This window comes from Saimiri boliviensis, chromosome 1 (genome assembly GCF_048565385.1).
Source record: "Saimiri boliviensis isolate mSaiBol1 chromosome 1, mSaiBol1.pri, whole genome shotgun sequence".
Lineage (NCBI taxonomy): Eukaryota > Metazoa > Chordata > Mammalia > Primates > Cebidae > Saimiri > Saimiri boliviensis.
Genome location: NC_133449.1, coordinates 159931786 through 159949531, shown reverse-complemented (window position 1 = coordinate 159949531; position 17746 = coordinate 159931786). Strand labels below are relative to the sequence as shown.

General features: G+C 52.9%; 1 protein-coding gene across 4 annotated transcripts in view; it reads right to left on the bottom strand.

Moving 5' to 3' along the window:
• The window catches only part of CAMK2A (calcium/calmodulin dependent protein kinase II alpha), a 69894-nt gene extending 54442 nt beyond the window's left edge, over positions 1–15452 (bottom strand). The window contains exon 1 of one of the 4 annotated variants that reach the window (XM_010344545.3): positions 15197–15452. In XM_010344545.3, the coding sequence (XP_010342847.3) occupies positions 15197–15258 (62 nt within the window). In that variant the 5' untranslated portion in view covers positions 15259–15452. The remainder of the gene's footprint in view (positions 1–15196) is intronic. The other 3 variants (XM_010344546.3, XM_003934012.4, XM_003934013.4) reach the window with 3 other exon arrangements.
• Between the last annotated feature and the right edge of the window lie 2294 nt (positions 15453–17746).

Sequence of the window (17746 nt, the reverse complement as noted above, 5' to 3'; positions counted from 1 at the left end):
TGATAAAGGGTAGATGAGCAGCGAGATGAAGAGGGGCACAGAACAAGGTCTGGAAGGGTCTTGAACACAGGAACTTCTGTCCCCATGGAGTTGGGGTGTGCCACCCTTGAGACATGTGGATGTGTTCATCAACCCAGAAGGTCTTCGAGCTCCATATTTCAGAGTCCTTTATGGAGGCCTCGTCACTAGGCATGATTGATTATTAACTCAATCCCCAGCCCTTCTCCTCTCCCTGAGAATGGTGGGAGGGGCTGAAAGTTTCAAGCTTCTGATCATGGTTTGGTCTTTCTGTGACCAGCTCCCACACAGGCACCCACCCAAAGCTGCCTCATTAGAACAAAAGATGTTCTCATCACCCAGGAAATTCCAAGGCAGGTGAGACCTCCAAGTCAGGAACTGGGTTCTAAGACCAAATATTAGAACAAAAGATGCTATTAGTACCCCCAAGAGTTTGGGGAACTCTGTGTCAAGAACCAGGGAAAATGACCAAATATATATTTCTATATTTCTTACTATATCATAATATCATAACCCTACATCTCCATCTAGCTCAGATTGGTGGTGGGTCTTCCTCCTGTTTATCTCTCCCACCCTGACAGTGAGTATCTGAGGGCCAGGACTTTCACTTTCTTCTCTCTGCCCCCAGTGGTTGACTATCCAGTGTCTGGTGCCAATAGAGCCTCCATGAGTGTTACTTGCAGGAGCAGGAGGTGGATTTCAGCAAGAGTGAGAGAAACTGACATGAGACAAGAGAGGAAATTTTCAGATGGCGCGTTAGGAACAGCAAAAGGCATCTAAGGAAGGTCGGGGACAACTGGTCTCTCAAAGGTGCCCACCCTACCCAGGCATGGGGATGGACCTGAAGACCTTTAGGTCCCCATCTAGCTGGGGGCCATGATACTCAAAAGCCCTTTGAGAAAAAAATGTTGAAAGTGGCCACACCTGGGTAAGGTTCTGAGAACTCCAGGAAAAGAAGGGCAGAAGGCAGGGAAGGTTATAAGCTCCAGAGTGCAGGAGCTAGGTCTTGTCCTGCTCAGCAGCAACTGCCAAAGCTTGGTCCAAAGCTAGAGCTCAATTAATATGTGCTGGGTGGATGAGGGAATAGATGGAGGGATGGTTGGACAGAGGGAGGGAGGGATGAAGATAATTTCTCCATTAGAGAGACAAAATGCCCTTCTAGGTAAAGACCTTAGATCGGTGGTTATCAAACTGGCTGCCTCAGACTCCCCTGGAGGATCTTTTATTTATATTTTTCCTTTTTTCTTTTTTTGAGACAGAGTCTCGCTCTGTCACCCAGGCTGGAGTGCAGTGGCATGATCTTGGATCGCTGCAACCTCTGCCTCCTGGGTTCAAGCGATTCTCCTGCCTCAGCCTCCCGAGTAGTTGAGACTACAGGTGCATGCCACCACTCCTCATTAGTTTTTTGTATTTTTAGTAGAGATGGGGGTTTCACCATGTTGGCCAGGATAGTCTCAATCTCCTGACTTCGTGATCTGCCTGCCTCAGCCTCCCAAAGTGCTGGGGTTACGGGCATTAAGCCACCAGGCCCAGCTGGATCTTTTTAAAAAAAAAAAAACAGATTCTGGGGAGTGGTGGCCCATGTCTGCAATCCAAGCACTTTGGGAGGCCAAGCTGAGAGGATCACTTGAGCCCAGGAGTTTGAGACCAGCCTGGGTAACGTGGTGAAACCCCATCTCTACTGCTGGGCGTGGTGGTGCACGTCTGTGGTCCCAGCCATTCAGGAGGCTGACGTAGGAGGATCACTTAAGTGCCGGAGGCGGAGGTTACAGTGAGCTGAGATTGCATCACTGCATTCCAGCCTGAGTGACAGAGTAAGACTCCGTCTCGAAAGAAAAAAAAGTAAGCAAATTCCAAGGCCCCACCCAGACCTCCTAAATCAGTACGTCTGGGTGTAGGCCCAGGAAATCTGCAATTTCATTTTAACTCCATCTAGGGGTGATTTTTTTTCCCAGGGAGCCCAGCACTGCCCAATGCCTTCCGGGGAAGTCTTGCCGCGTATCCTGCCGCCCTTGGAAATCAGCCTAGGTGGGGGCCAGTAAGCGCTCTGTGCAGGGAGGCCGGATGGGCCTCATGAGCCTGGGCCCTAGCTCAGTGAGCAGAGGCCGTAAGAGCCATGTCTATAAAACAAGAGAAGCCATACTTGCTGAACTTCCTCTTCAGAACAGCAGCAAGCTTTTGTGTAAATTAGAGGTTCCTCACCAGGGGTCCATGCCATAGGTGGGGCAGTGTGGGAACCCTGAACCCTTGAAGGACAGCCGGTGTATCCAAGTATACGTAAGTGCTTGTTTTGGAGGGGAGGTAAAGGTGCACAGCTTTTATCAGATGCTCAGAGGGAGGAGTTTCTCAAAACAAGTTTAGAGCGGCTGATCCTGAGGGTACCAGTCCCTCCCAAGCCCAGAAATCTTCCTCCCTTCAAATGTACATTCACCACTAAGCACCCTTTGGACCCTCAAAGCAATCCTGTGAAGTTGGGTCTGTGAAGATCAATTCTGATCTCCCATTTAACAGATCAGGAAACCGAGGCCTCACATGAGCAGGCATGTTCTAAATTGAGGCTGTAAAGAGAATCCAGGTCACTTGCACTTTTTCTTCTGACTCAGCCAAAGACAAGACAATGTGGTCTTCAAGAGCAGAGGCTCTGGAGTCACAAAGACCTGTGGGCCAATCCTAGCTCCACCCCTAAATGTGTGACGCTGAACTTGACACATCACCTTTCTGCGTCTTCCTATTAGAGGGCAATGATAGCCTTTACCTCCTGGGTTTGTCAGGAGATTAAGTGAGGTAACTGGTTTGAAACACTTGGCACAGTACCAAGCACATGGGACATGGCGGGGGGAGAAAGGGGGGCTGAATGAGACAAGGAAAGGGGCCAGGCTGCTACCTAGGCAGCCTCAGGCTCCGTCCCTGCCTGCCATGGCTGTGGGGATGAGAGGAAAGTCAGAGCCAAAATGAGAGTGAGGGCAGTGAGTCGGCAGCCCTAAACTCTTTTTATCTTCTGTTTTTTTAAAAAGCCATATTTCTATATTCTTGTCCTGCATGAACAAGTGGCCACAGCCCGGAAACCTTGGCAAACAGAAGAGCCAGCCCACTCCTCTTGTGGCCCTGAGCTGAGCAGGTGGCCAGCAGATGGGTGGGTGGGCTGGAGCTTGGGAACAGGACAGGGCTGGACACGCAAGGAGGCCAAGGTGGGGAGGGCAAGGACAGGAGGCGATGGCCAAGGGTCCCAAGAGGAAGGGATGAGGCCTGGGTGTGAGGGCTGTGGGGGATGGCCATGGGCAGTCCTAGAAGTGTCTGTGAAAGTGTTTCTGAATTCCTGGAGGGGTGTGGGACAGTGGCCCTGGGTGCAAAGGAGGAGGGGTGGTGGCAGTGTTCCTGGTGCAAGGGGTGGGTGTCTGGCCATAGGCGTGTATTGGCAACCTGGTCTAGCCCCTAAGTGTGTGATGCTATGGGGCTGTAGGTGAGACAAAGCACACGTGTATCACCCTAGGTATGACGCATCCATGCGAGCCAGAGGGTCACAGAATGTAGGCAGGGAGGGGTGTGTCGGGGAGAGACAGACAGTCAGACACTGGAGGAGCCGAGTCTCAGCCCACAGCCCTGACCGGCCCCAGTGAGGGCCACATTCTCTTCATCTGCAATGTGGAGGCTGGGGTGGGGATGAGGCTCAGGAATGCAGGGGCCTTCCAGCTCCAGTGTTTTATACCAGTTCCGACAGAACTTCCTGTGATGATGGAAACACTCTGAGCTGTCCACCGCGGCAGTCACTAGCCACAGACGCTACAGAGCACTTGAAATGGGACCAGCGGAACTAGGCACCCAATTTCTCACTTGATTTAATTTAAATAACAATATGTGGGTGATGGAGAGTGTGGCTCTACACAGAGGAGCAGAGTTCACATCACGGGTCAGCTACTTCCTAGCAAGCTACTTCACCTCAGTAAGCCTGTCTCCTCCCCCTGCAAAATGTGGACAATAATAGCACCCATCCTATGCAGTTGTTTCAAGGATTCAATGAGATAATAAGGTAGGCAATGAGTTTGGCAGAGTCCCTGGGGTATAGTAAATGCTCAGGGAACAGTGCCTTGTGCAGGCATCATTATCCACGAAGGGAGGAGGACAGCTGGCATCATTAGAAACAAAACGGACATTGTTTGCCAAGCTTGGGGAAGAAGCAAGCCAAGGCGGAGGTGTTGTGGGCCACAGTGAGGTGGCTGAGCAGCCTGCCCCTGAGGGTAGACGAGCAGGAGTGTGGGCAGGCAGGGAGGCCCCGCTCCAGCGCTCCAGCAGACAGACGAGAGGGCACAGTGACAGTGGGTCCGGTGCACGGCTGAGAATGTGGGAACGTGCTAATGGGCTGTGAAAAGCAAGATTCACGCTGGGAAATGGCTTTCTGGCTGCCTGGCGGGCAAGGTGTCCTGGGTGTAGCTGGCTGGCAGGCCACAGGGGCCCACCGCCCTCCCTGGCCTGAAACAGTAGGAAGCGTTGACATGCAGCCGAGTGCAGCTCCGGGAGCACTAGATGGGGAGTCAGGTCCTGAGCCTCACTCAGCTAGGCTACCAGTTTGCTTGTTCTTCTGGGCCTCAGTTTCCTCAGTTGAAAGACGGGGGTGAGGAATGCCAGCCCTGCCTCCCTCGTGGGGCCACTTGTGAGGGGTCTTTGCTACCAAAGACTGGTTGCTGCCACTTTCTCGAAAGGAAGCCTCTTCACCCTCACCCCAAGCCACTCAGAGCCCATGGTATACCTGTGAGTCTCAGCAGACAGGAGCACACTCACCGCACACTTCCTTCCCCTCTGGGCTCCGTGGGGGTCTGATTGTCTGGGCCCCTTAGGGTAGTCTTTACTATCTGCCCTTTATTGACTGTTTCTTCAAACATGCTCAGGTGTCCCTCCTTCCAGAAAAATAAAACGCCCCCGTCAAATAAAACAAAACCACCAAGAACCTTTCTCTCGACCCAGCAGCCTGAGCTGTTTCCTTTCTCCCTTTTTCTTTGCTGCCAAACTTCCAGAACAAATGTCCGACATCCGCCGCCTCCTCTTCCCACCTCCCACACTCCATGAACCCACCACAATCTGGCTGCCGCCCCCAGGGCTCCATGGAAGAAATGCCGATGCCAGGTTCGCCCACCCATTCCTCCTCCCACCCTCACCACTATCCCTTGCAGTCCCCCGGGGAGCCTAATGCACCTTGCCTGCCCCACCCCAGGTAGCATTTGGCCCCACTGAACACAGCTTTGAGCTCACTCTTCCTTTTGTTTCTAGATCGCAGCGCTTTCCCGGCCTCCCCCATCACTGACAATGCCTTCCCTGCCCCACCTTCCCTTAGTACTGCTGCTCCCTGGCCTCTCTCCGCCCGCCCTCTTCCCACTCCGCCCATCCCCTCTACCAGGGGCCATTAGCTGTGATCTCTGGGGAGGCTCTAGGCATTTAAGAACCCACTTAAAACTGTATTTAAATGATTCTGTGTCTGTGCATTGTTCTGGAAAAAGGATGCGTAGTCATCAGCTCCACAAAGGAGTCCATGACTCCCCAAATAGTTAAAGCCATTGACCGTTGCCCAAGACTGAAATCCACATGCAGAGCCCCCTCCTGTCTTTGGAATTCTAGCCCCGTATTTTTAGCTACTCATTATCTTGCCTGGATGCTACATGGCAGGCACCTCATAATCAAATCCCAGTCTCCTCCCCAAATTTTCCCCGTTTTCCGTTAAGATACTTAAGCATTTCACTTCTCTGAGATGAGCTGGGGAGGATTTCAGAAAGTTCCTGGTCAATTGCAGATAGACCTGTTACATGTGAGAGAATCTGCATCCAAAACCCCTTGGTGGTCAATAACACATAGCCCAGGCTGGCTGATTTGATCACCCAGGACGTGGAACCCAGAATAGACAGGGTTAGAATGCCTGGGGAAAGGGAAAGAGCTGAGGTTGGACACAGAGGCAGCACCATGCACTGGGCTAGAGTGTGGGCCACATGTGGCTGCATCAGAACCTGGCATATCCCATCATGTTGCAGTCCACCCTCTCCCATTCCAAAGCTGAAGAAACTGGAACCAAGGCTTTGAACCCAGGACTGCTGATTCATAGTCCATTGCTTTTGCCAATACGCAGTACTCTCAGGTCAGAGGGGTTCTGACCTCGAGGTCCACAGCTGGGCTTTAGAGTAGGGGCACCCGTGGAAAATAATAGCATTCTGCGTGTCACAGTGAGTGGGCACTTTGGGAGGAGAAGAGTACCCATAGCTTAGGTGAGATTCTCTAAAGGCTCCTAATTCCCAAAACAGTTAAAAAGCTGGGATCTAATTCATTCAGAAACAAAGAGAAGCTTTTAGGCCTCAGCTTATCCATCTGTGAAATCAACTGTTGATAAATAATTTTTGTTGTTGTTGTTTTCTTTTAGTTTTTTCTTTTGTTTTTGTCTTTATTTTTCTTTTTTTTTTTCATTTTTTAATCTTTTTTGATAAGTAATTTTTAAGCCTTCTCTTTCTTTCTTTTTTATTGAGGCATTAGTACCTTTTTTTTTTTTTTTTTTTTTTTTTTGAGACGGAGTTTCGCTCTTGTTACCCAGGCTGGAGTGCAATGGCACGATCTCGGCTCACCGCAACCTCCGCCTCCTGGGTTCAGGCAATTCTCCTGCCTCAGCCTCCTGAGTAGCTGGGACTACAGGCACACGTCACCATGCCCAGCTGATTTTTTTTTTTTTTTTTTTTTTTTGTATTTTTAGTAGAGACGGGGTTTCACCATGTCGACCGGGATGGTCTCGAACTCTCGACCTCGGGATCCACCCGCCTCGGCCTCCCAAAGTGCTGGGATTACAGGCTTGAGCCACCGCGCCCGGCTTAGTACCTTTTCTTAATAATCAACAAACAAAATACAGCTATGCAAGTTCTCAAATGGCAAACAGCTCTGAGAAGATGGGGCTGGGGGCTCACCATCCCCTTTGCTTGACTCTCCCCACTTCTTCCCAGCTCTGGGAGCAGAACTCCACAGACCAAAGCATTATATATGCAGCCAGAAAATCCCAGGACCTGTTACTGAAACCACGCCTCTTCCGTCCTCTCGACCGCCTGCAGCCACCCACTCCCAGACTCTAGAAGATGCTGCAGGGACGCAGTGTGTTCGAGCTGTCCCGCACTGCCCCCCACCCCCAAACACCAACTCAGCAGAAGTCTTGTGGGGGACACAGAAGGGCTGGGAACCAGAAGAATCTGTTTGCTGCAGGGAACACTGAACCAACAGAAGTTCCAACAGATTCCTTGTTTTGGCTGTGCAAGGGTTTTTTCGAATGGGTCACAAAAAGAAAAACAGAAAAATTTCTATTTTCTTTTTTTGTTGTTGGTTTTTTTGGGGGTGTTTATTTGTTTTGTTTTTTGAGATGGAGTTTCGTTCTTGTTGGCCAGACTGAAGTGCAGTGATGCAATCTTGGCTCACCGCAACCTCCACCTCCTGGGTTCAAGCGATTCTCCTGCCTCAGCCTCCCGAGTAGCTGGGATTACAGGCATGTGCCACCATGCCCAGCTAATTTTGTATTTTTAGTAGAGACAGGTTTCTCCATGTTGGTCAGGCTGGCCTCGAACTCCCAATCTTAGGAGATCCACCCACTTCAGCCTCCCAAAGTGCTGGGATTACAGGTGTGAGCCACCTTACCCAGCCTCAATTTTCTTTTTACAGTGCTTAAAGGCAGGGCTACAGCCCAGCAAGGCAGGGGACATGCCAAGGGGTGACTTTCTCCTCAGTCTTTGATGGCCTGACCCTGTCCAGAGTATACACCACAAAGTCTTTTAGAGATCCAAGCATCAGAGGAGAGAGGCTTCCAGGGATAGGAGAGCCAAGCACTGGAGTGGACAGAGGCTGGAGTGTCCAGTTCTCCTGTGTCACTGGCTTGCGTCACCATGGGCAAGGCCTTAGCTTGCTATCTGTAAGACAACGGAGTTCTCTTCCCTCCAATATGCTAAATGGAATACCCTGGCCCTAAACCATCTCCCACTTCATTCTTGTAGCAAAGCATCTCCCCAGGTGAGGGTAGGGATTTGGGCAGGAGGCATGCAAGGAAGGTAAGTGAATGAGGGTGGGAATTTGCACATCTCTGCTGCCAGAGCACTCGCTCCTGAGGCCACAGCCAGCTCTGGGATGCAGGAACAGTTCTGACCATAAGAATGTCTTCCCTCTGTGGAGCTGAAAGCTACCTCCCTTACTCTAGAAAGTTGGCAGCTCTGCCTCTAGGGCCTCTCAAGCTCCAGGACATCTCTGCAGAAATGATTGGTTGGGGAGGAGGGAGACATAGCCCCCAAGAGGTCTCTTCTGTCTGCTAAAGCCCCCCAGTCCCTCAGTGTTCTCTCACTTGATTCAGCTTCCAGAACTTCACCACCCTGCCTGGTCCCCTGTTCCAGACAATCTATAGGTTTTTAATAGTCCTGCTAGGACCCAGCATCTAGAAATTAGGGTCAGGCTGACCAGGCCAGAAAAGAGTAGGACCCCATAGGCCCCTAGGGCTGCATGCTCCACTGAAATACATACCTCAGAGCTTTTGTCTGAGTTGTTCCCACTCTTAGGAACACTCTTCCACCCTCTACCCTCTGGTTAACTCTTCTTCCCTCCTCTCACGTTCTCTCTCTTTTTAAAACAGAGATAAGGTCTTGTTGTCATCCAGGCTGGAGTCCAATGGCATGATCAGAGCTCACTGCAGGCTCAGTTTCCTGGGCTCAAGCAATCCTCCCACCTCAGCCTCCCAAGTAGCTGGGACTACAGGCATGAGCCACCACACCCAGCTAACCTCTAGGTAACTCTTATTCAGCCTCCAGCTCCCTAATGTCACAGCCTCAGGGAACTTTCCCTGATACCTCCCTCACCCCAACTAATTGAGGTCTCTTTGCACTCACAACTCGATGTGTGTGGCCAAAGCCCTTATACAGTTGCATTTAAATAATGATTTCCGAAGTGATTTAATTACTTTTGGCTTTGTACCGCATTGTGAGCCTCGCCAGGGCAGAGACCACATAAGTGTTGCATGTGGTACATGCTGGGCTCAACCTAGGGCTGGGAACAGAGTCCATGCTCAGGAAATATCTGTTGAAAGGATGCAAGGATCCTGGATGTGTTCCTCCTTTTTTAAAAAAATTTTTTTCTTTTCTTTTTCTAAATTTTTTTTTTTTTTTTTTTTTTCTAGAGACAGGGTCTCAGTATGTTGCCCAGGCTGGAGTGCAGTGGCTCACAGGCGCGATCCCACTACTGATCAGCACGGGAGTTTTGAACTGCTGCGTTTCCGACCTGGGCCAGTTCACCCCTCCTTAGGCAACCTGGTGGTCTCCCACTCCCAGGAGGTCACCATACTGATGTTGAACTTGGTGCAGACACCTGATCGGCACATCACACTACAGCCCAGCATCCTGGGCTCAAGCAATCCTCTAGCCTCAGCCTCCCAAGTAGCTGGGAATACAGTTACGTGCCACTGTGCACGGCTTGTTCCACCTTTTATATGGCCCCAAGACACCAAGGCCCTCAACCTTCTCCAGCACAGAATGTCTCACTGGCCTTAGAGCCCCCCCAACCCCCCACCGACTCTGTGGTGGACAGCCATGCCACACAAGGACCTAGAGGACTGGGACTGGGTCTCAGCAGGGTGGGTTGCACCAGGCTTGCCTGGGGTGGGAGGCTTCTTACAGTGCCACAGAGAAGCTGGGAGAGAGGACCACAGGCAGTTCCCATGCAGAAAGGGGACTGAGGCAAAGGGGGACAGAGACAGAGGCAGAGGCAGACAGACAGAGACAGAGTGAGACCACAGAGATGGAGAGACGAGCATAGAGGGAGACAAACAGAGTCAGAGAGAGCCCAGAAACCCTGCCAGCGCCATCTTGCTCTCCCTGCACTGGGAGATAGACCAATGCTCTATGCCCTGTCACAGCCAGTGTGTATGTGTGTCCATGTGCATGTGTGTGCTCCTGTGAGCTGTGTGAAGGTGCGCAGGTGTGTGTGAGCATGCAGACATCAGCAACAGGATGCAGGTGCTGCGCTCGGAGGCTCTGCCCACACCCACAGAGCCAGCCGTGGCCCGGACTGCAGGGGATGCTGGCGGCTGTGTCACTGTGTGCTTGTGAAGGGAGGTAGGGAGGAAGGGAGGGAGGGAGGGAGGCTCAGCAGAGTGTCAGTGTGTCTCAGCCTGTGTGGGGGCGGCTGCGCGGGGGTGGAGGGCTGCAGCGTGCACCAGAACATGTGCGTGCCTGCGGCTCTGATGGCTTGGAGGAGAGGGAGGAAAGCTTGTCCCTTCCCTGTTCCTGCCACCCCTTCCTTGAGGTCTTGCCCCTCAATTTCCCATCCTTCGGCCTCTGGTCACTGCACATCATCTAGTCCCCAAGCCCAGGCCCTGTCTCTCCTGTGGCCTTGGACAAACCAAGCCACTTCTCTCTAAACGTTGGCTCCCAGAGACCAAGGCAAGGACCATCTATGCAATGAGCAGAGCATCTCCATGGTCCTTACGATTCTGATGCTCTGGGGGTCTGCAATTTCCCATGTGTGCCCTCCACAGAGGGAGGCTGCAGAGGGTGGCATCTCTAATGGGGCATTGCAGGCATCTCCAGAGGTATGATGATCCCTATTTTACAGATGGTAAAGCTGAGGCACACAAAGGGCAAATGATTCACCCAAGATGGCCCAGTATATTAGAGGTGGAATCATGATTGGAAAATCAGCAACATCAGAGTTCCCCTGCCCATGTGGCCACTGCTCCGCTTCCCTTGTTGGTGGGCAAGAAGAAGGATGTTCTCCAGCTACGGCACCAGTTGCAATCCTTCTCAGCAGTCTTCCCCATATGCCGGGTGCTGGAGGCCTGGACACAATCCCCTGAGCCAGTCTCTCCACCTCCTCAAGCTGCGGTCTCCTCATCTGTAAGATGGATGAGTAAGCCCTGCCCGCCTCCTCCAGAGATGAGCTCATGGATGAAGAGCCTCACCGGCCCCAAAGTGCTGTGGATAGGAGAGGGTATAAAAGGTGGAGGAAAAGCATGGCCCCCAGTTTTCGGGTGCATGGATGCCCAGTGTTCTCTCTCCAACATGACATTGTCCATCCCCCATCGGCTCTGCCTGCGAAAGGCAGGATTGCTAAGCACATTCTACAGATGTTAGAGCTCGGGTCCCACGAGAAGACTTGAGCACCCAGGCCCCAGGACCTCAGTGCAGGGAGCTGCCTCTGGGCCACACTGCCACCCATGAATCAGCCCAGGTGAGAAGAAGCCCGGGTGGAAGAAGCTGCCCTCTCCTCTCTGTCAACCGGGCTGGCCAACTGCAGCCCTGACAACCCTGTCTCCAACTGCAGCTCTGCCTTGAGTCAGTTTCAAATCTCTGTTTCTAGAGAGGAAAGAGTGGGCTAAGCTCTCTCTCCAGTCTCTTTTCCTCCCTCCCTCTCCCTCTCTCAAGTAAAATCTCCTTTGGAGACTCTTCCCATACAGCCCAGTGATGACACAGGCTGTAGGGCAACTTTCTGCCTTTCTAACCCGTCCTGGGGAAAGGATCAGAAGCCCAGAGAATGCCAAAGGCTGGAAAAGGTTCATTTTCCACTTCCTTGAACGTGACCCCTTCCCTGGGCCCTCTGGTGCATCTGTGTCCACCCCTTCGCCCAATAACTAGGACTCTTCCCTTTCTCAGAGAGGTCTTTGGAGAAGGCTGGGTATGCTGGGAGCTCGGGCCTGGCCACTTCAGTCCACACTGAACCCTGGAGCTGGTCCAGCATGCTTCCTGCAAGCTTCTGTGCCTCTAGGGTCTGGGCTTTTATTTCTCTCATCCTCAGGAGAGAAGAGGCTTGGGTCAAAGGAGGAAGGATGAGCTCATCCTGGATCCCCAGAGACAGCCCCACCCCAACCTTCTAGGGGACCGGAATCAAGTTCTTGACTCCTCTGAAATCATATGCTTCAGTGGAACCTGCAGTCCAGTAGCATCAAGAGGCTCCAGAGGCCCTGCCCAGGGCTCCAGCCCCAGTCACAGGTTCCCAGAGGGCTGCCCAGCAGGGCTGGAGAAGAGCAGCTCTTCTCACATCTGTAGCCAGCCCTACCTGGGCCTCTGCAAAGGCCTGCAGTTCTGAGCCAGACCTCACTGGGCAGGATGCCAGAAGCCCTCCAGAGGGCTTTGCCTGCTTCTCCAGCTGGGCAGCCCAAGGCCTTGAAGAGGGAGACCCAAAGGCTCCCATGTGCCCTTTGAGGGCCAACCTGGCTGCCTCTTCCAGACACCTTGCTAGTGATCTGAAGTGGGTTCTGGGATGGGGGCTCAGCTTTTGGGTGGTGACTGCAGTGTCCCAGCTGGCAGGAACCATGGGTCATCAATTGAAGGACAAGCCTTGCAGGCACCCTCATTGCTTCCTTCCACAGAAGAGGAGTATTTGCCTCCTGGCCCGCCAGCAGGGAAGCACCGTTTGGTCAACCTCCTCCCAGCCCTGGAGGAGGCAAAAGGTACAAGCAGGTCCCGTTCCTTGCTTTTAGCCTTGCCCAGCCTTTGAGAACAACAGTCACCCTGGTAGCAATCGGCCCTGGGGGCCCATCATGCACCAGGCTCAAGGCTGTGTCTCTACATACACCATCTCATGGAATCCTCACAGCTCCTTTTATCTCTAGACTACAAGTGGAGGGGAAGAGGTAGCACAGCCTGCCCGGTGTCACAGAGCTATGGGTGGTGAGGGACAGAGCCTGTGTCTTTAATGGCCATACAGGGCACTGCCCCTCCCTGCACCACTGGATGCTCAGACTGAAGCTGCTGTGCAGAGCAGGAGCCCCAGGCTCCTCAGTGATGTGCTCTGGCCTTTTTAACACAGACATCAGAGGTGTGGAACCAGGCCGCTTCATCCCCTTTTCTCCAATACAAGCTTCCGCAACCTTTGGCTCATACACAGCCTTCCCGATGTCCTGCAAGCTACTGACATTGCATGCAACATTTCGTAGCTTTGTGCGTTTTTCTGGGAAACGTAGATTTAGACTTTCATCAGATTCCTGGAGGAATATGTGACCTAAAAAAGGTTAAGAGCACTGATGGTTCTGGAAGAAAGAAGCCTGAAATTGATTAAAGAAGGCCTAGCCATGCCTTTTACCTCGGTTGTCCTGCCATGGCCACACCAGGGCTCCCTTGCCCCTGAAATTCCTTGTGAAGTCTCATGAAGGGTCTCTTTGCCAAGTTGTCCCCACAAAACCCAGTCTTAATGATATCCATCTCCTCTCGGGGCAAAACATCACTTTTATTTTCACTTTGAGTGCTTGAGTCACATCTCAACTCTATCTCACTGTACTCATGACGCAGTCCTGCCGGAACCCAGTCTTGGTCACTCCCTGAAAGGCAGCTTCGTCGCTAATCAGGGAATTCTTGGATTCTAGGCGCGCACTGGAAAACACCTGGAGAGGGGTCCCTGCACAAGTTTGTAGACAGCCTCAGTCCTCTAGAGAAGCCCCAAACATTTTGTTTCTGCCCCTACCCCAATAAAAGCACATTCAGAAAAGCAGAAAGTCTGCAGGTAAGAGTGAACACACACCTACACATGGGTATGTGTGCTCATGGGAGGCGGTATATGCCTGTAGGATATCCTGGGTGTGGGGGGGTGTGTGTGTGTGTGTGTGCGTGCAAGCAGCCTTCTTGTATACAGTCACAGGGCCACCTCCTTCCTACACATATGCAGACACCAGCATGAGCTCACACATGCCTGTAACACCCATACTCCCACACAAGCTTGTGAGCCCAGGCCTCACACATGCACACACATGTGTGTGCACACCCGTGCATCTTCCTGTGTGCATGACCCCAGCTTTCAAAGATGTGCATGCCAAGACCTCATAGGAACACCATTGTGTCCACATCTCACACGAGCATCCTCACACACCCCCAGACCTCATATACATGTGGCTTCCTATGTGCACACAGCTCTAACCTGCCATACATGTGCACATATAATGAGTCATGTCCACGCCCTTGCTCTCATTCGACCCAACCAACAGCACTCCTGTGATACTCACAGGACATATGCACCCTTTCCAGGCACACTTGCATTTTCAGGCCTTACACATGAAGCACCTCTTCCTGGTGCACATGCATGAATGCTTGCACACCCTTTCAGGCCACACAAGTGTACCCCAGTGTCACAATCAATTGCCCTCAAAAGTCCTTTTACAGCAACACACATCACTCCTCAAAATGCACACTGGTGCAAACACATTCAGAACTCACACCAGCACACACCTGTCTCCAGGGCCCCTGTGCTCCTGCTGCCACAGCAGAAACCTACAGGGCATTGGTGTTTCTTTGCCCACAAGGCAAACTCTGCCTCCAAAATGCACTCAACCCTTGGCCCGTCCCAGGATCCTCCAGAAACCCAACTGGGACATCCAGGAACCCTTCCCTGCCACTCCACAGCCTACCAGGCCACCCACAAGAGGCTCCCCTGTTTCCTCCACTCCCTCCCTTCTCTCCACAGCAGTCGTCAGGACAGAAAATGAGCTCTGGGCTGGGCAACTTTGCCAAAGATCCAGAGCCGCTGCACCCTTCATACCCCAGCCCCTGAAACAGCGTTGCCCCCGCTACAGCTTGCCTGATTGCCCCTCCCCACCTCCCAACACCCAGGAAGCCTGTCGGGCTCAGATATTAACCCCTACTGTACTGATGCCCTCACTCCTGGCAGGCGCTGAGAAGTGGGAGGTGGGGAGGGAGTGAGAAGTTGGCCACTCTGTACAGTCACTGTAGGTGTCTAAAGTCAGGAAGAACTACCGGGTGCTGGTGAATTCTCTGCCACTGGAGGTATCTAAGTGGAAGCCAAATGGCCACCTCAAGCAAAACTGGAGAAGGAATCCAGCTTTGAACCCAGCTGACTAGGAAAATCCCTTTTTAACCCTGAGTCTCTAAGAATATGTGTGTATCCAGGTTGTGCGTACTTGTGTGCATGTGTGTGTGTATGTGTGTGTGTGTGTACTGGCATACACTGTCAACCCCTCATCCCTACATACACACTCGCCTGGCTAGCTTGGCACATCTATGCACCAACAAACATGCCCACGCCCGACTCTGGACGCTCTGTGCACAGGCAGGTACCCCCAAACTCATGTAGTCTGCCTTCATCTGTACACACAGGAATGCTCCCCAAGCACGGCAGGCACACACACCTCACTCAAGATACTGACCTCCCCCCCACCATGCCCTCCAGAACTCCCTGAGGCACAACTCACTTGCCCAATTCCTCGAAGAGCTGGTACTCTTCCGTGAAGCGGGTGCAGGTGATGGTGGCCATCCTGGCGCTGGGCAGGCAGGCAAGGCTTGGGACTGGGGGACCAGGACTGGGGCGCTGCTGCTCTGCTCCCGGACCTAGGGGCCACTTGCCTGCCCGTGCTGCCAAGTGCAAACAGAGAACCGGCTTGACTGACGAGCCCGGGGCTTCTGAGCAGGGCACTGTGGCTGCTCACAGCCTCGCGAGCCTTCGTCAGCATCCAGGTCCCCATGGCAACCACCTCCGAAACGCCCTGTTCCCGTTGCCCCGGTAACTGCCTCCCCAACACCTGCCTGCCTTCCACTGCGAAACCTGCTCTCGGACGCCCTGGCCATACCGCACACAATACTGCAAGCCTGTGTGGACCTGGGGGTGGACGGACCCAGCACCCCTGGGGTGATGGACCCAAGGAGGGGCTGGAGGAGGTGGAATAGAACAAACTTCATCCACAAGTGATCTTTTCTCTTCCCACCTCCCCCACCTCCAACTGTGGGGCCCTTGTAGCAGACGGGATAGGATTAAGTGGGGCAAAAAGGCAGTTGCCATGGTAACGGCCAGTGGGTGCCGCATTCCGGATGGTCCCCAGGAAAGAATGACAGGATGCAGTTACCCTGGCAACTTCATCTCTGGAGAGACAGGTATTGCCCCGTTGCCCTGGCAACAGCTGGGTTCTAAGGTTTACAGGGAAACGTTGGCTAATTCACGGGGATGGCTCTCCCTCTGCGGATCACTGTAGTCTCTGTAACTGTCTCCCTGTTGCTCTCTGTATTTTTTTTTTTTTTTTTTTTGGCTTCTGCCTCTGTCTTTCTTGCTATGCTTCTGCTCTCTCAGCTCTTCTACCACCGTATCTATCACACTAGCACTCTAGCTGGGGGAGAAGTGCAGAGGACACCCCAGGATTCTGGAGGGAGCAGCCCTGAATGTTGCTACTAAGCAACACTGCCTCTCTGTCCCTGAGCCCTGCTCACCCCCACCTCTCACAGCTGTGACAGTTGCTCCCCTCCTGAGCCCTCCTCTACAACCTCTCTCCCACCCCATGCCCCCAAGGGGACCATGGAGATCTGGTCTCCTGGGGCTCATGTCCCAGTTTCTGCTTGTGTTTCCACTCAAGGTGAAAGAGGTGAGAGGCAGCTGTAGGGAGGTGAGCATGGCGTGGCTTACCCGGGCCAGGCCACTGGCCAGAGACCTGCCCTGAAATCTTCATTCCCAAATGTTGTGGGCACCTTCCCTGCTGACTTCAGCTCTTCAGAGCATCAGCCATACCTACAGTCACACGATCTTTCTTCAAGGTCTTGGAGTTAAAAAGAAAAGAGATTGGAATTTAAGCCTAAGGAATTTAAGCCTAATCTGAGTTTGGGCTCTGAGTCTTCGACATTTATTAGCTATGTGATCATGGGCAAATCACTTGTCCTCTCTCAGCCTCTACCTCCTTTTCTACACAACAGAGGAATGAAGATGCCCTGCAGAGGAAGGCCATGGAGATGGAATGCGCTAAGGGCTGTAAAGGCCTTTGAGAACTATATAAACAGGAGGCCTCTTTCTAGGTTCTAGAGTAGGAAAATGAAGGGTTAAAGCAGGCCCATGAGCACCCCACCACTATAGCTTGGAGTTGGAATCTCAGACCCTGCCTACCCCTTCCCCTCTGCACTCAGGAAAGGGGGCGCCTTGGCTCGTTTCACAGCTTGGTGGGCTGAGGCTTCATGCCGGCACCTGCCCCCGGTGCACATGGGTTGGAGAAAAGGATCCAGCCATCCAGACCCTCAGCGATTGTAGCCCACCCCTTCTGAGCCTCCACATCGCCTTGCTAGTCCTCTCACTTGCAGGAGATGTTACCTGCCTCTTGGGATTCTCTAACCCCCCAAAGTCCCTGAATCACTTTCCTACATCCAGGGGCCCCCTGGAGACACCCAGATAACCCCTCCATTCCACCCCTCCTCCTGGGAGTGGGGGGTGGGGGAGAATGATGGGCGAGCTCTCCCATTCAGCCACTGATCCCAGGAAAGGAAAGGGAGGGCGGCAGAGGGGAAGAGGGGAAGCGAGCAAGGGAGGAGGGGGGTAATGGCTTAGCCACTAATTGCACCATTACCACCTTCAGAAAAAGGGAAAACCACTCAGCTTTGTTTCTGCGCACAATATGCTTCCCGCTTCTGCCGCCAACGTTGCAATTCAGAGGCAGAGAGGAGAGGCCTGTGCCCGGGGGCTGCACAGCCAGTGGGCAGCAGGCAGGGCACAGAACACTAAGCTACAGGCCTCCGTGGGGAGGTAGGGGAGGGCTGCACTGCCACTCCTGCCCCAGACCCTCTAGCCTGTTCCCCAGGAGGGGATGGCTTCCACACGAGAAAGTGCTGGAAGAGCCCGTAGTGACCACTGAGGTCACCTGCCATCGCACAGGGACAGGTGAGGCAGTGTTGCTTAGTAGTTAGGGTGACTCCGTGACTTACAGGCTGTGTGATTTTGGATGAACATCCGAACCTCTGTTTCTCTGTGTCTTCATCTGCATAATTGGGTCAAT